The 17,333-nt window shown below is 39.9% G+C and overlaps 1 protein-coding gene across 2 annotated transcripts; it reads left to right on the top strand.

The window, feature by feature from the left end:
- Positions 1-4,663: 4,663 nt before the first annotated feature.
- Positions 4,664-16,919, top strand: gpr146 (G protein-coupled receptor 146). 2 transcript variants are annotated; one of them, XM_042393594.1, is made up of 2 exons: positions 4,664-4,807; positions 11,877-16,919. In XM_042393594.1, exon 2 carries the CDS (start codon positions 11,916-11,918, stop codon positions 12,915-12,917), a length of 1,002 nt encoding a protein of 333 aa, XP_042249528.1. In that variant the 5' UTR covers positions 4,664-4,807; positions 11,877-11,915; the 3' UTR covers positions 12,918-16,919. The 2 variants fall into 2 exon arrangements, with proteins under 2 accessions (XP_042249528.1, XP_042249527.1); XM_042393593.1 differs by lacking the exon at positions 4,664-4,807 and adding an exon at positions 5,462-5,789.
- Positions 16,920-17,333: the final 414 nt, after the last annotated feature.

The raw sequence follows: 17,333 nt of genomic DNA, 5'->3' as shown, positions 1-17,333 counted from the left end.
TTACATGGAAATTTTCAGTTTGATACATATTAAATTTGTGACCTAGATCAATCAGGAATAAGACAAAGTGATTTGAAGAAGGCATAAAATAAATTTTATCATAGCTCTCTTAGAGAAACATTTGACTGTCTTGAAGTACATGTCATACAAGCTAAAGAAAGCTTTAAACTTTGCATAAGCATAATACAGTACAGTAATTAATAACAAGGATTGTATGTGAGGGATTATTGCATTAAGACCCAACCTTCGCACACAAGTGACTGAAGCTGTAGGTGATGAAAATTTTGTGGTTTGAACTGTTGCTCATCTCTGAAAATTAAAAAAAAAAAAAAGGAAGAAAACCAGCTACGGTGTACCAAGCTGTGTCATGAGTTTTGCAGGAGTATGGAGGAAGTTGTTCAAAATAAACAAGCCTTCATTATTTTGTCAATTTTAAAAAGCTGGCAGAAGTGATGCATGCATGAATGACCACATTGTATTCTACCATTAAAACGTCAAATTTTGAATGGCGAGGTGCTCAAAATGTCTTATCTGATGAGTAAACACAGTCAACAGTATAATTACTGGAACAACTCTAATCTCTGTGTACAGACTGGTGTTTTCACAAGAAACAGAGACCTGAGAGTACTGCTCCACTGCTGCGCCTCAATTAGTTGACAAGCGGAGATAAAAGACAGAGATCAAGGCTAGCTGGCCAGGAAGAAGAAGTTTCTTACTTTTATGGGGACTTAAAGTAATGCTTAATTTCCTGAGTGGTTTTTACTTCTGGTTGTCAAAGTAGAGAGCTATTTCTGCTGCAGAGTGCAACAGTTTAAACTTATCATGGAGAAGTGCGTTATTGTGTGCTGACCAGACTCAAAGATCTAATGCTATACCTGTCGTACTAGACTGAAAGTTATTCATTGTTGTTATATCATCCATTTTTAGGGAGGACATGAAGATAAGCCTGCAGATCTTCACCATTAGCAGTGCATTTTTGAATATCTCCTCACTCATCTCTGCAGGAAATACTACTCTTTTAGCACTGCCTGTTATTTGGCTTCAACATCAATGCAGCTGTATAAAGTGTAGCGCTTGACATTTTTAAGACTCACTCCCGAGATGCAGAAGTGATTGCTATAGCACATGCAGAAGGAAAAAGATTGTATGTTTCCACTGAACTAATCTCCTCTTACTGGCATGTTGTATGTTGTGGCAACTTATATTACAACGTTCAGTTCTTTGTGTTGGGATATACGTTACTTTCATGCAGATTTTTTCCATTTTAGAGATAGTGTATTAAAAGTGAATGTATTTTCCAAATTCACATTTGGATTGCTGATTAGATTCAAATCAGGCAACAATTTGAGTTGCAGTTTCCTGTAAATTGAACACTGTATTCTCAAACTTCACAGTTCTCTGGTTACACAAATCTCTAACTGAGGAAGAGGCTAACAACTTACTGTAATAGGATGAATAGGACTATGTTTGTGCTAACTCTTGCATATAAGATAATTTAAATATGCTGCTCTTGAATTATTCCACTCCAACTTATGTTAAACACTCCTACACACTCTCTATGAAGCCCGAGTGTGTTCACTAAGCCACGTCCAGGCTTTTTGTTTTTGAACTGTGCATTCCAAAAATCTTTCAGTACTATTTTTCATTTTTATTGCTGACACTGAACTAATCCATTACTTGCATGGAGAGCTGGAGGGGCACAGAGACATATCTTATGAGTTTAATGAAATATCTGCTTCCAGGTTGTTGTTTTCTTAACACTGTGGACCATCAGGGTTTGTCGTTATATTCTTCCTTCCTTTCAGGCAATGAGCAGGTAATTAAGGGATGGATCTCTACACTGTGAGGCTGTGATTAAGACCTGATGTTACCATGCTGCATGCGCCATGCTTATCTGCTGCCCATGGATAGAGCTCAGTAATGATCAAATAAAGTTTTACAGGTTTCCAGTGACAACTCCAATAAAAGTGAGCATGACATTTATTCCCGATCTCTGCATGACTCATCAACACCCACTAAAAGTTGGGTGATATAACATGGTAATACTGTATTTTACTGTAAGTGTTATATATTGCTATGGGGCCCTAAAATCATAGTGATTTATATGGATTATTAAACCACAATATGGACTCAGGCTTCCTGATATGCAACATGGAGAATGTGTAACCAGCAAAGCCAGAAACCAGAAAATTAATTAATTTGAGTAGTTGATTTGGTCATGCCTAAAACACCTTTAGGCATTGTAATAAAAATACAAGGTAACCTGCCTCATTATATTGTATCTGAGTAGTCTGTGGTGAAATTAGCTTCTGCTGAAACAGTATGCATTTTCATACTTCATACAATCATCTGCTTCACAACACTGTTCTCCATGTCAGGATTATGATATGTGCTATAAACTGTGACGAATTTACATGTTAATCCTTAATCTTCTTAGCAAACTTCAGTTGCCTTAATAAAGACTCTATTCAACAGAACAGCACAAAGGCATTTCATTATTGCAACATATTGAATTTATTACATTAGGCTGCTTTCCAAAGTAATAATGAACTTTGAATACTTAGTAGTTTTTTTTCTAATTTTCTCACAAATATGTTCAGCAGAGTGACAGGAATGTGGCCATCAACATAAAAAGTAAAACAAACTTTCTCATACTATCCTTGAAAAGGACATAATGAATGACTTGCACTCAACAAAAGTGGAAAAGTGCAGAACTTGTGTGCAGTATAAAAACACTTGGGTGTGGAGGAAAGAACAGAAGGTCATGTACTAACTGATGCATACTTGCAGCCTAATTCCACACTTGTGAATTGGCACTCATATCTCAAATTTGGTACGGTGATTCAACTGACTGGTGTTGCTCTCATGAATGGTAAAATCATCAAAATTGAGCCATAACAGCCTTTGCAGGTGGAACTAAGGTGGGGAATATCATCTAACTGTGCCTGAGTCAGAATCCACACAAATGCAATAACAAGTGTGAATAAATGTGATGCAGCTACCAGACTGTTGTATACTAACTGACTCATCAGCTCTTAAATTAGTTAATTGATGGTATTTCTTCAAAATAAAGATGTTTCTGTCATTCTCCTCTGCAAGGAGAGTTGTAATGGACTGGCTCAATCATGCAGTGCATTGGAAATACACAACTTTTTCACCTTTTTGTACTAAAAATAGGCGCTGGAACACTTTATACAAAAACAAACTCTTATCACGGTGGGTATTATTTTATCTTTTGTTGCAATGATCAAAAGATAACAATAGAAATAATCTGTTCACATTACACTGTAATCCACCTCCAAATGTACAAATGTACACTTGCCAGATAATATTACATTGCTTTGCAGCAAAAGTTGAACCTGGTTGAAGTTTTTTGCCAGGTGGCCCTTCATTTTTATGCCAGAGCCCTTTGCGTTGGCACCCCCACTTCAAATGAATCAGAGGGCTGAGTTTTTTCACACATGACTAATGTCGGTCTGAACGCAGCCTTAGGCCTAAGCGGAGATACCGAAAACAGCCCTGCGTTAAAACAGGCTGCATTGTTGGGGCATGTTGTTTAAGATACTGGTGAGACAATGAAAACAGCAGTTGAAGTAACAGATTAATGCATTTAAAGGCTTATCAGGTGCTAAAACACAGCACAGCAGTTTGTAATGCTCACAGAAAGGATTTTACAACTCTGGAAAGTTACAGTTTTTGTATAATTGATTTATCTTTCGTTGCGACGAGTGCGAGGTAAACAACAGAAACACAGTGTTCATGTCATAAAGTAATTCACCAGGAATGTGCACTTGCTTGATTGGCCAATGCAGCGCCTTGTCGGATGACATCACACTGCATTGCAGCAAAAGTTGAGCCTGGTTCAACTTTTTTGCCAGACAGCCCTGCATTTTTTACTGGAGCCCTCTGCGGCGCCGGACTGTCTCCATTCAAATGAGAGGGTTTTTTGACGCAGGGCTCAAATCCATTAGGTAGAGGTAGAGGTTGGGTAAGATAAGGTTTGGTTAAAGGTAGGCATCACAGGAGACTCCAGGTTGGAAAGGTGAAAACATTGAAATGCTCATATTAACATTTAGCCATTGGTTTGGCCTAGACAACAAGCTTATCTCATTATTCTCATAGTTGACGGGATTTCTCATATTTCCAGAGACTTCTTGGTTCACAAAGAGGTCTGGTGAACAAAGCAGCTTCCTCAAAATACTGATAGCCCCCTCCAACTGGCTGCCTGCCATTTTTACTGTTATTGTTTTTTTTCCTATGAATTTGGTGGACCAGTGTACTTCCCTGTTACACTGAAAGAACTTCCAGGAACATTGAAAAATATTTTATGCACACACACTCAGACACACTCACACGCACACACACACGCAGGCCAGACCATATTCAGGCAACCTCCGGGGCTGAAAAACGAAGCCAACGCAGAAGTGTCATAAACTGCAGTTCCTTGAATGGCCAGTTGAGGCTGGCTCCAAAAGCAAGTCAAACATGCTCACAGTCTGGTACAAAAAACGGATTTGGTCTCAATAGCTAATTTCCCTGTTCACGACAACTGTATGGCTGGTGAATTTTTATATAATTCACCTGTTTAAATTTTATTCAGGCTTAAAGTTATGATTATTAAAAGAATGGCCACTTTGAGTGACAGGTGGGTGCTGTCACAGGCAAGTTGCTGCCACGGCAACAACATTGGTTAAGTAAAGTAACCATGGCATAACCACAGATTCACAGAGCATAGAAATAGCTGTCACTATATCAGTGTGTTTTCAGCTCATGAGAGTTTACTGTAACATTCAGATGTTTTTTTCTGGTAAGTACATTTTGTTGTAATGGTTTTAAGCCTGTTTCTCGCTAGCAAATATTAACATTAGCATTATCACAGTTAACCATAGACTGTAATGCATCTTGCTAACCAAGCCAGCAGCTAGCAGCTAGCATTAGGGTCAGCGCCACCCTCTCGTCCAAATATGGTCACTTTGGCTCCAAAAATCCAAGATGGCGACAGTTAAAATGCAAATTCAGGCTTCAATGGGAGTTCATAAACCAATGGGTGATGTGACGGTGGCTACGTCCATTATTTTTTACAGTCTATGCTGATACACTACAGCAACTTCCAGGCACACTGAAATTAATTTACCCGCACACACCCAGATAAACACACACACACACACACACACACACACACACACACACACATACACACACACACACACAGACAGACAGACACATCCTGTTGTGTGTGAAGGTGGTGAGGTGTGAAAAGTCTCATCGCCCATGTGCACTTTTTCAGTGCGTATGTGCACCCTGTCAGTGTGTACATGCAAGTACTTCAATGTTTTCACCCTAATCGGCCTCCCATATTTTCCCCTCGCTCTCCCTCGCGCCCCACCTCCCTGCCCTCCGTCCAATCAGAGCAGAGAACGGCCGTTCGGGCCTCGCGACCGGAGATCAGCAGCAGCAGAGAGCGGAGCGAGGAGGCAGTGGGGGAGGGTCACGTGTGTACACACTGTAGGGCTCAGCAGCACTCCAGCAGTAGTAAAGTCTGCGACGGACAGCCCCTTTTCAGAACAAGCCTCGTCCGAAAAGTTGATAGATGAATCCCGTCTCTACTGAAATGAAGTTAAACGATTTCTTTGGTTGTTTATAGGATTTATGAGCGCGAGGAGAGCAGAAGCGCGTATTTTAGGACATTTTTTTGTCAAATGAAACGACTGAGAAATGCCACTGGAAATGCTACATCCAAACTCAATGCCTCCGTAGGTTTGTCACCGAGCCAAATCTATACGTTTCTGGTGAGTTTTCCTCTCTTTTCTATTATTCCGATTCACCAATGTGATAAGTTTGCCTTTAATTTTCACCTGAAGCTGGTAGAAAAGTGAATCTGCCCCGTTGATGATGACTAGATGCGGTTGTGAGTAGCTTCAATTTTGCAATAAGCCGTAGAAATGGTAGAATAATAGTGAAGCCGTGACAGTTATCCACGCTTTGATCTGTGCAGTCAAGTGTGATGGAGAGACACCGTGTCGGCTATAATAAAATAGACACCACCATATGCTGACTTGTTATGACTTGTTGTCTCTTACCCTTATTATTATTATACCCTTATTCATCTGTCTATAGTTCCAACAACGCGTTTATTTTTGGAAAACAACACCTGAAGATGTTTCTCACGGGATCCGCTTTCTCACATGCTGGGGGGGGAGTTGTATCAGTTTAGAGACAGATCAGAGGCCTGTTAAGTCTTCAGAAGCATTATTAAAGCACAGCATTAAAGTTGTAAGAGACTTTGCATGAATAATAGCCTATATCTTGTTGACATAACATCCTCCATTGAGACCTACAACTAAGGGGATGTCACAGTGAGTCTGTTTATTTAACCAAATGTAATATTTATAACAAGTAGACTGCAGGATGGAGATGAAGCCTTGCTTACTGGATTAATACATCTACTAATATAGGCTATTTCACTCAATCTCAAGCCATCAGTAAGTAATTAATCCTTGTTTTTCTTTTTTTTTTCTACATATGTACAGTCTTGTGATGTTAAAACATTCAGATAATACAATATTATAAACTGCTTAAAGCATGATACCAATATTAGATTCATATACTCCAGAGACAAATGAATATATTCACCTAATTTGTTCAGTTTACTTTTTATACAGTGGTTTCAACACTTTAAGGACGTTTTTGTTTTGATATAAGACATTCATCATCTATAGGTAATAACAGATGTAACTCATTATGCACCAAATGTTTATTATTCAGACTGTGGCTAATAAAGATGATACATGTATAGTAGTACTAGAAATGGTAATACTAACATGTTAGTAATAGTAGTTAGATGGCCACCTGACCACATTTCAGAGGCTGAGTGAAAGCTGCAGTTTGACAGACTAATTCTGATCAGATTAGTCTCACTGCTCACCAAATTAAATACTTCTTGAGATTTAGGCTTTGCACTTGTTGTCGTCAACTTCCATCCATGTGACCAAAGGGGACATGGGCGTGTGTGCCGTGGCTTAATGGCGGTAAGCCTGCTTTGTGCTGACCATTGAACTCTGACTCTGTTGATGCCTGTGACAGTTGCTAAGAAAGAAAGTGGACGAGACCGTGACCTGTGCTTGACCACATTTTATGACACTAGAGCTTGAAATGAGTAAACATTGTTTTCTCAGAAAGCAGATGTAACATTGCTCCACACCCTCTGTGCAGCTGTGAGTCAGTTATACCAGGAACATTTTGGACCTTTCGGTTTTCCAGTGATTACCAAAGATTTATAGATTAACAGATTAGCAAAGGACGGTAGGCAGGTAGATAAATGATCTGAATGTACGTCTGTAGCTTACAAGAAATTCATTCAAAAACAAGCTATGGCACCGTGACTCATTTCTGAGGGGACTGATGATGATGATTTGGGGGAAATAATTTATAAAAAATGTATGAAACATGTTAGAAAACCTCTCCACAGAAATGGAGTCAAAGGCAATTATTTTAATCACCACTGAGAGCTTAGTCATTTTAATCTGCAAAATTTTATGCAGCATTAGCATACACCTGAAGTCAGACCCCTCAGTAAATGGGCTGCTTTCCAAGTATAATAAGCGGCTGAGAAAATCACTAGAACCAGGAGAGATTCTGGGACTTTCTTAAATGATCCATTTGTATCTTAAGGAATTCTTAGAAGTAGTTTGGTGGTTGTGTGGGCTGTTACAGAGAATCACACATCAATGAATGCTGGAAATGAATGTGCTTCAAACGTCATAGTGTTACACTTCACCCCTGACACCGTTGCACAGTCACAACATTTGTAAACGGGGAGTCACGTAATCTTATTTTCCTTCTGTAGTATTTTCCTGGTGCTGCTCCACTGCACGTCGCTGCATACACAAGTAGTGAATCATGTGACATCACTCAGTACTTTCTGAGAAGGGCCTGTAAATTCCAGTAAGGATATATGAGGGGTGCGGGCCCACTATGTCACACTACTCCCATCAGCCCGCGAGATCTGTCTTCAAAACGCTGAGACGTCAAGCACGTGGGCGTCACTCTTAGGGGATCATGTTTGGTGGGGCTGGAGAACACTGAAGCAGGGCCTCCCCCTCTGGGAACATTTAACTTAACCACTTTTGACATGGAGTAGTGCAAAAAGTTCACACTGGGCTTAACCGAGTCTACAACTGCAGTCATGCTCGTGTGCAAAAAGAACTAAAACAAGACTTTTTCCTCATGTTTTCCTCTATTGACAAGAGCTCAGGCTATAATTATTTACTTAGCTATGTTGTTTTGTTTCGCTTGAAGTAAATCTATGAACACATTCTGACATATGCATGCTTTTAGTAATTGATCACAACACTGGAAGTTTGTTGTAATTATGGATATGTGCATAATTAATGCAGATGATAGTCAGTACAAGCATGGTGGAGCAATAAGACCACATTTTTTTGAGTTGGCAGCTCTTAAAAACTCCATAAGGAGGATTTCAATGGACATACATCCATATATTATGTTTATCACCCAACCATAAGCATGTTGTTAGTGACAGCCATGGTAGGGCTGCATCTAACAATAATTTATATGATAATGATTCAATAATTCATTATTTCTTAGTTATAGATGACAGATTTTCTTATTAATGTACTCATAATTTAGTCACTAAAGTGTTGCAAATACCCGTTAGAGGTTATTAGAGCACAAATTAAGGCACTTAAATGACTTATTCAGTGTGGAGAGGCTCACATTTTTGCATTTGAGACCTGCAAAATCATCATTATACCAGACAAACAACAAAAACTGGCGTTAAAAAGAGCCACAAATTCTTATGTCTGTATGAGGTTGCAGTGCCTCCACATGAGGAGTGTTTTTCCCTCAGTGGAATGGAAAACTAGAGATTTCATTATCATTGGCTGCTGGCAAAATGTGCACGTAATGACTTTCACAACACCAAAGTTGTAGTTGCCCAGAGTGAATTGGTGCAGACAGTGCAAAGCCATCAGTGGTTTGCTCACAAGCTTCATATGAAAAGCCTGATTTTGAACATGATTTAGTATTGGCTATAGCAACTGAATGTATTTTCCTTCTTTGCAGTTACTTGCAGAGTATACAGAGGGGACAATAACGTTGTAACTGTCATTTACTTCCCTATTTGTGTTCCATAAATGTGTTGTGCAGCAACTACTGTGTGCTTAGCTTAAAATCAGTGAGATAAGGGCGCTGAGGCTCTCTTTGTCACTCCAAGTAGGTAAATGTAGGAAATCCCAAAGTTTCCAGTGTTTACCTTCAGTCCAGTGTGCATAAAAAAATACATTGGAGTTAGTTTCATCCATGCTTTTATCTTTGTTTTGTCACCGTTAAGGTCTTGTGTCACATCCAAGGTTGCTGCTGTTGCTGGAGACAAGAACTATTTCCTCATAAAACTCATAATTTTGAGTTAATTCAATCATAGCTAACATGTTTTCCTAGTCCTAGATCTGAAGTCATAATTTCTATAAACCTTGCTCAAACTGTTTGAGTTTAACAGTGATTAAACAGAAATCCACCACAACTTATGACACCTTTTTTATGTAGAATTTTAGGATTAGTGGTAGTTTACTTTGCAGCTAACGGAAGCTGCCAAGTTAGCCAATGTGGTAATGAAAGGGAGGCAAAAATGTCTGTATAAAGCAGGTGCTAATGAATGGGGACCGGCAGCCACAATGCTGGGTGCTCTCTTTAATAATCACCAACTTCTCCTGAAGTCATTTTAAGTGATGAAAGGTTGTTGAAGGAGTGAAGGGTGAACAAACTTCTTAGTGCTTCCAATTTACAAGAAGTTCAGATAAGAGAACATAATTTATGGGAGAGGACCACAGCTAATTATGTGCTTTTAGCAAAGCCTTTCTTAGTAAATGAGTCACCTGGTATCAGTGAGCCATGTTTACAAGAGGGCTGACCAGTGCTCTTGTCTCTGTGAAAACAGTTTACTTTTAGTAAAGAGTAACTCTACACTTTCTTCCTCCTGATCCTGTTCCAGTCCAGCTCTGGGCTCCAGCCTCCACTACAGTCTCATTACAGCCAATTGGAGTAGTATAGAGGAGGGACTGATCTCTTGTGTGTGTGTGCGTGTGTGTGTGTGTGTGTGTACGACTGTGTGTGAGGCTTAAGGCCAAAACAGTTCCTCTGTAGTGGTATTACGCAAGTGAACGGAAGAATGCTTTCCCTTTACTGGCATTGTTACCCATCTTCCTGAAAACAAAACTGTTTTCCTGCAAGTTATTCTAGGGTATTTTTGGCGGGAGAGGCTTTCCAGATAATACTGCTCATTCTTTCTTCAGGGAAAGAATCTCTTGGAAGCAGTTATGTGGAACAGTCTGACTTATAAAATAAAATACAGTGAACTTGTGTGACTGCAAGCCTGTGATATCCTTATGATCTTCCTTTTCCTTGTCCAAAGCTATTTGAATAATTTATTTAAAATGACCTGAGTTAATAATGCAAGGGAGCATTACATAAGTGTTTTTGAAATCTTGCAGCCCCATCAGGTTTGATCCCAAACGCTCCCGACATGCGCAATGGTCATTTTTCTTTGACCTTGCCCTGAACTCTAACCCCACGGCTCGTTCCTCACGGACCCTTCACCAGAGCCTGCTTCACATTTCACTCTTTATAAATCTACTCATCACCACGTGCCCAACCCCCCCCCCCAGTCAACCTGGCCCGGTAACCTGACCAGGAGGTGCATGTGCTTTAGTCCGAGCAGTAGCGCCAAAGTAGTCTGTAAAGTGTCAGGCTCCGAAAGGGCTATTCTTTATCTGGCTGCTTGCTGCTTGACCATGTGAAAAGCACAAGGGCAGTTCTGCACAGGCAGCAATGCCCCTGCATGTGACTGTGACACAGAAAGAAAGAGAGAGAGAGAGAGAGAGAGAGAGAGAGAGAGAGAGAGAGAGAGAGAGAGGCAGAACAAGACAGAAAAAGCTTGCTGAGGCGTCAAACAAATGCAGTTTTGTATTCTTCCACCAGAACAACAGCTCTGGTCAGTGTGGCTCTCGAGGAGGAGAAATAGTGGGTTTAGAGGCTGAGCTAGCAAATGAAACATATTGTGAGGCGCTCGTATTCAGCCAGTCAGATGCGGTGAAGTGAAATTAACAGTGTTACCCCAGGGCATAATAGCAGCGCCGTGGCCAACGTGTTTGTGTGTCAAGGCTTTACTTGCTCCTCTAGCGAGCACATAAACCAATAAAGAAAGATTTGTAATTATCTGCTCATCGAGGAAAACAACTTATTGTGTTTTTGTGATTTCCTCAAAACATAATACCTTAATATTCAACTTAATATCAATAGAATATGTCACTTTTAGTGTGACTCATGCTCACTATTATATTATGTTAAAATGGTAATAAGAGATTTGATATAATTTGAGAATTTTAACTTCATCTCTATTGTCTCTTAGGAGAAATTCGTCTTAACAAAATACACACAGACATGAACATAAAATACATGAATCATATATCCTCCACAGAAGCTCATAAAAATTACCATGTCATTTTGGTTTACATGATATTATCATACTGCTGATCTTTTTCCACATGGTCTTAAAGGCTGAATCACAGGATCATATACAATCATATATAATACACAAGATCAAGATATCATGTTCTTATATGATTGTCCTGGCTAATTGAAATGAGCAATGAAACAGCTCGGTGATAACATCCACATTAAGGATTTTTCTCTTCCTAAACAGACTATTGTTACATCATCAGTATTGAAGCACTGAGTGAAAAATATCTAATTATAATGATCATATCTCTAATTACAATATTTCTGGTAATTGCTAACAACTCTGACATTTCTGATCAGTGTTGTAATTAACTCCTTTTCTCCCAACTCTCTGTCCGCAGTCGACCTGTTGAGAGCACTTGACCTGTGTGAGCCCAGAGATGTGGATCTGCATGGTTTACAATGAGACGGACACCAGCGTGGACTCCCAGCTCTGCCAGGACTTCGGCCTCATCCTGTCAGTCTTCTCGCTCATCTACCTCCTGGTGTGCTTCCCATTGGGGCTGTGCTACAATGCGCTGCTGGTCGTGGTCAACCTCTCGAACAAGGTGTCTATGACCATGCCGGATGTCTATTTCGTCAACATGGCCATTGCGGGCCTTGTGCTCAACCTGGTGGCGCCGGTGGAGCTGCTGAGCTCCACCTTCACCCGCTGGCATGCGTGGGAGTACAACAATGAGGTCTACATCACCCTGCTCATCCTCTTCAACATCTCATCTCTGGTCATCATGTATTCCACCACGCTGCTCAGTCTGGACTACTACATAGAGCGGGCGTTGCCTCGCACATACATGTCCAGTGTGTATAACACCAAACATGTGTGTGGCTTCATCTGGGGCGGCGCTGTGCTCACCAGCTTCTCTTCTCTGCTGTTCTATGTGTGCAACCACATCTCCACTAAGATGGTTGAGTGCACCAAAATGCAGAACAAAGAGGCAGCAGACGCCATCATGATGTTTATCGGCTACGTGGTTCCAGCTGTGGCTGTTCTTTATGCCTTTGTGCTCATTTTGCGCATAAGGAAGGAGTCCACACCTCTGGATCAGGACTCCGCTCGCTTGGACCCTTCTATTCACAGACTGCTGCTTGCTTCAGTCTGTGTGCAATTTGTACTGTGGACCCCATACTACATGACCCTGTTGGTGCACACTGTAGTCGGTCCACCAAGGTATATTAACTACATACATTACTTCCCTACCTACTATTTCTTGAGATGTGTGTCTAAACTGCTGGCTTTCTCTAGCAGTTTTGCGATGCCTCTCATGTACAGGCAGATGAACAAAAACTTCTCCAACAAGCTTCAGCGGCTGCTCAGGAGGCTGCACTGCAGAGACCAGTCCTGCCCCCATGAACGCTCAACAGTGCAGCAAGTGGTGACGTGAGATCTACCCTCCTGGGAGATCACTGACGCACCTCCCACTCCCCCCTTCTCCACCTCTCTGGCCTAGCCAGTACTTTTCTTCCCTTACAGAGCCAGTATCTGACAGGGCTCCCTCGTTGCTCTGGACTGTGTTAAAAGCGAAGTAGCCAACTGTGGAATTTCCTGTCACCTTCCAGAACTTGATCTGATATTTTTCAGTTCTGCAGTGAGGCGACAAACCAAGAAAAAAACCACTAAGTGCTGTTATTTTTTGTCACCAAGTGAAGCTCTCCACTAAGACACTTGAGCCTCCAGTTTGAGGGCAGTAAATTGGCGCAATCAGCCAAGTTTCACACAGACACCAACGAAATGTCCTGTTACTACAGGGACTCCCAAACACTGTACTATTGCAATGGGTGCGGCTTTCTTGATATGGGTAAACACTCTGCTGACAGTGTGCAAATTTGACTAATGCATGACTACCTAAATTTCACAGTAAAGTCACAATATGCTACAATATATGATTTATGTCCCTGGAAGAACAATTTACAAATTTTGTACCGGAATTGAAATCATGAAAAGTGACAGAATATCAACTTGCTTTGCATGTCAAACTTGTAAACCAACATTTTGCGCTGCCAGAAAACATCACAGTTTACTGCCCTCAAATTACAGGCCTTAATCACTTGAATGTGAGGACAGTTCTACCTTTTCAGAGCTGAGTTATCCTTTTACTGAAATGTATTGAGAGTGATTCCTCATTATCAGAGTAAATATCCTTCACATTTTAAAGGTGGAGTACAATATTCACAGTCTCTTACTGTAGTCCATCAAAAGCTATTTTTATTCTTATACCAGTACTACCCTGTAGCTAGAAGTAGGTGCTGGTATGTAGAGATGTTCTTATTTCACTTTTCTAGATTGAGTTTTGAGGTTTTGATCCCACTCGAAGGCATATAGAGATTACTTTTGCATATGTCAAGGCAAGCGCCGCAGCAAATCATTAATCATATTAACACATGATGATAAAAATCTATATACTGTACATCCACACCAGTTTGAAATCACACACAGCTACATTAAAGGCTTATATCAAGCTTGTATTCAGGGTTCAGACATAACCGGTTTACCTCTTGTGATCTCTGCTGAAATCACCTGTTAACCAGTTTCAAGTCATGAAAAGTCAGCTCATGATATTTGGGCTGAGAGCAGTCACCTCAGCCTGATATGTGATTTGTTAAGCTATATTTTGCTACTGCAGGAAGTACACATGCCTCACATAGAGTCAGTGAAGTCCACACAGGGTCACAGACGGGGCCCTGAGGAGGTGGCGTGCACATTCCCAAAATTGTATGAGCACTTGTGAGTGTTGGGGAGGTTTTGTTTTGGTGCCATCGAAAACCCTTCACAAAGACTCACCAACCAAGCGCCTGTAAACAGTGTGTTTGTCGGCGAAGTTTAAACTGCAATTCTGCTCAGATGCAGTAAACTGATCTGCACATTATTGGCAAAGCTGCTTTGATTTCTTGCCTGCCACTGAAAGATAGACTATTTGTGAAAGTGAGCAGACTATTCTAGTCCCAGATACAAGTTGAAAATAAAAGACATGTTCTTGCATGAGGTCTGTTGCATCACTGCATTAGTTTAGTTTTTTATTAGCTTTCTGAACGAGAAGGCCAGTTTATGAATCATCCTGTGAACAGATACACCAGCGAGGTGGGGCATTCACTTGAAGAGAAATGGAAGGTGGGCACTCATAGTTTTATCCCACTCATAGACCATAAACGGTAGCTACATACTGTATGTTTCAATTTACACCTTCAAATAATTTAATAATTTTTATGTTAAAGCTGACTTGCTAAAAAAAAAAAAGTGTGCTTGACTTTCACTGTAAAGTATAAAGGATTGCCAGATGTACTAACACAGATTTGATGCTTTTCATATATATATGGAATTTGTATTAGGATTTTAACATAGTATCACACATGCATAATGTATTTTTTCAAACATCTCATGCATTAGGGATATGTTGTGTCTACGACTGAGGTATGAAACAGTGTCCAGCATTTTAATTTTCCCTGCACAGCCCCCATCCTTGTTATGTGTATCTATAATCAATCAGTGGGAAGTACTGTTTATTTTCAACTGAGGCTGTGTGTTTACATTATGCGCTACAGTATGTGCTGCCCCATTTCAAAAAAAAAAAAAAAAAAACTGTATCGTGACACAGTTAATCATTATTTGAACTCAGATCAAAGTCCCAATGGTTACTGTTCATTTAGGATTGGAAAGCAAACAGTAGCGTGTGGTCAAATGATAGGTGGTTTGAATCAAAGCTTCTGACGCACTGATGGAAGAAATTTAAGCAGCATTTCTGAAGATGATTAGTCTGTTTTCAGCCCCAAATTGGTGCACTATATATTGTCAGTGATTAACGTTGTGCCCATATTCATTTTTACCAAAAGTCCAACAAGTGAAGAGAATTGAATGGTTCCCAGTTTTCTGATTTGGTAAAACTTGAACATTTTGCCATTTGTATTTTCATGCAGTCGATCCAAATATAAATAAAGTGTCCCAAGATGAATTGTAGGAGTCATCAACCATTTCCGATAATGTGAAGGAGAATTAAACTCCACAATCAACTTTGAATTGTCCTTCCAGGAATCAGATTATTTCACATGATTCACTTCAACATCACTTTACTTTCACTTTCAAGCTTAATCAAGTAATCATGGGGAGTTTCCATAGTTGAGCCCTTTTAATGATTCCCTGTTTGACAGAAGTCCTTAATATTTTCCATGAATGCCAACTTATTTCATGAAAACATCCAACTAGAAGTTACTCAGAGAGCAGAAATATCTGCCAAGGTGGCACAAAACTCAGAATTTGTTATTTTGATAATAGATACTGTTTAATAGATTCCAATTTCCATCTTAATATGAATCTGCATCAAACTACACAAAGTGAATGACAATCATGATCGTTTTTAGAGAATCGCTAAACTAGAGTTATGGCCATTTAACTTTAGCATATCGTTGCAGCACCATATGTAGGCAAAATACCATCAAGTTTTTAAAGATTGCTCTGAGTTGACATGTGTATGTGCCATCAAATTTGTTTGCACAATGTGTTCACGAAATATGGAGGTTTATGTGGAATTGGCAGGAATTCAGCAAGTAAGAAAAAACACAAAATTCCTGGGCCATTTAAGTGGCTGCCAATGTTTGTTAAAGATTGGATGAAAGTTTTTGAAGAAAAGATGAAAAATGTGTTTTGTAAAGCATTTGAAATGGAAACAGACAATCTTTTTGGCTAATAAATATAAAATCTAGGGGGGAAATTTAGCTTCTGTGCCTCACAATGTCAAAGTCTTGAGTAGATATGTGAAGTAGTAGCAGGCCAAATTTCCAAATTTAATTAAAATCTGTCTAAGAAGTATTTAAGATATATTTCTTATGTTACAGATGAAACCTAAAACTAAATCTCTGGCAGAGGTAAAAGTTAGCACTCCCCAAAAATGGACTGACTGCAAAATGTACACAACTGGCAGATGAAGCTTGATCAAAGCATCTCAAAATCACACATAACTCAGATGCCTGCTCAAGTGTGAGTTTGGTTTGTTGTTTCAGAGGGGCCTGAATGTCACGTCAGTATGAAGAAATTTGAGTAATAATCACTGAGTTTGGTTAAATTGCTGAAACAGACCGAGTCACCCTCAGAGTTCTCCTGTGTCGAATGTATGCAGATGCATTTTAGCTATTTGAACGGCAAAACCTCAACAAAAAAAAAAAAATCCAGATGAATCCACTTTCAGATGTGATGCTCTTGTGACTGTGTATACAAGTGTATATGTATAATACAAAATGATGTGTATATATTGTAAGTGAGAGAATTCCCGGAAGATTCCATGCTCTTTCAAAATACAGTATTATTTTCTGAGAGATATATTTAGATTCTGTAAGTAATTTACTCTACTGTCAACTGAGTCAAAGACTGATTAAACAATAAACTAACATGGATATTACATCTCTTTCTTATCTCGATGATATATACCAACACTTATGATAATGTTATAACTGTACTATTGAAAGACTGTTTGGTAGAATTGACACCGAACCTCTTTGTGCTTGCAGGGTGTCACAATAAAATGACCGGACATGATCAGTCAATTTCAGGAGGTCAATCAAGACAATTGGTGCTTTATCCCCCAAAATGTCCCTTGAAACAGAAAAATACTTCTGAAAGACTGGCTCTTAACTGATTAAAGAAGTTGGGTTTGCTTTTATCTACAAATCCAGCTCTTCAACCCCTCAAATTTGATCCAGTCATGGCTGTGGGCAAGTGGTCTCCCCTCCCTCTAAGCAGCAGTAGAGTGGGTGTGAAGAAGGATGCCACGGCTTCCCATCCTGCCACGCCACTCTGACAGCGGAAAAGAGCA

Source organism: Thunnus maccoyii, chromosome 18 (assembly GCF_910596095.1).
Source record: "Thunnus maccoyii chromosome 18, fThuMac1.1, whole genome shotgun sequence".
NCBI lineage: Eukaryota > Metazoa > Chordata > Actinopteri > Scombriformes > Scombridae > Thunnus > Thunnus maccoyii.
The sequence above is the reverse complement of the archived record's forward strand: the minus strand, read 5'-3'. Positions and strand labels throughout refer to the sequence as shown.

Bases quoted from the DNA above. Each gene is read 5' to 3' on its own strand.
- gpr146 (XM_042393594.1), top strand. From the start codon at position 11,916: ATGTGGATCTGCATGGTTTACAATGAGACGGACACCAGCGTGGACTCC.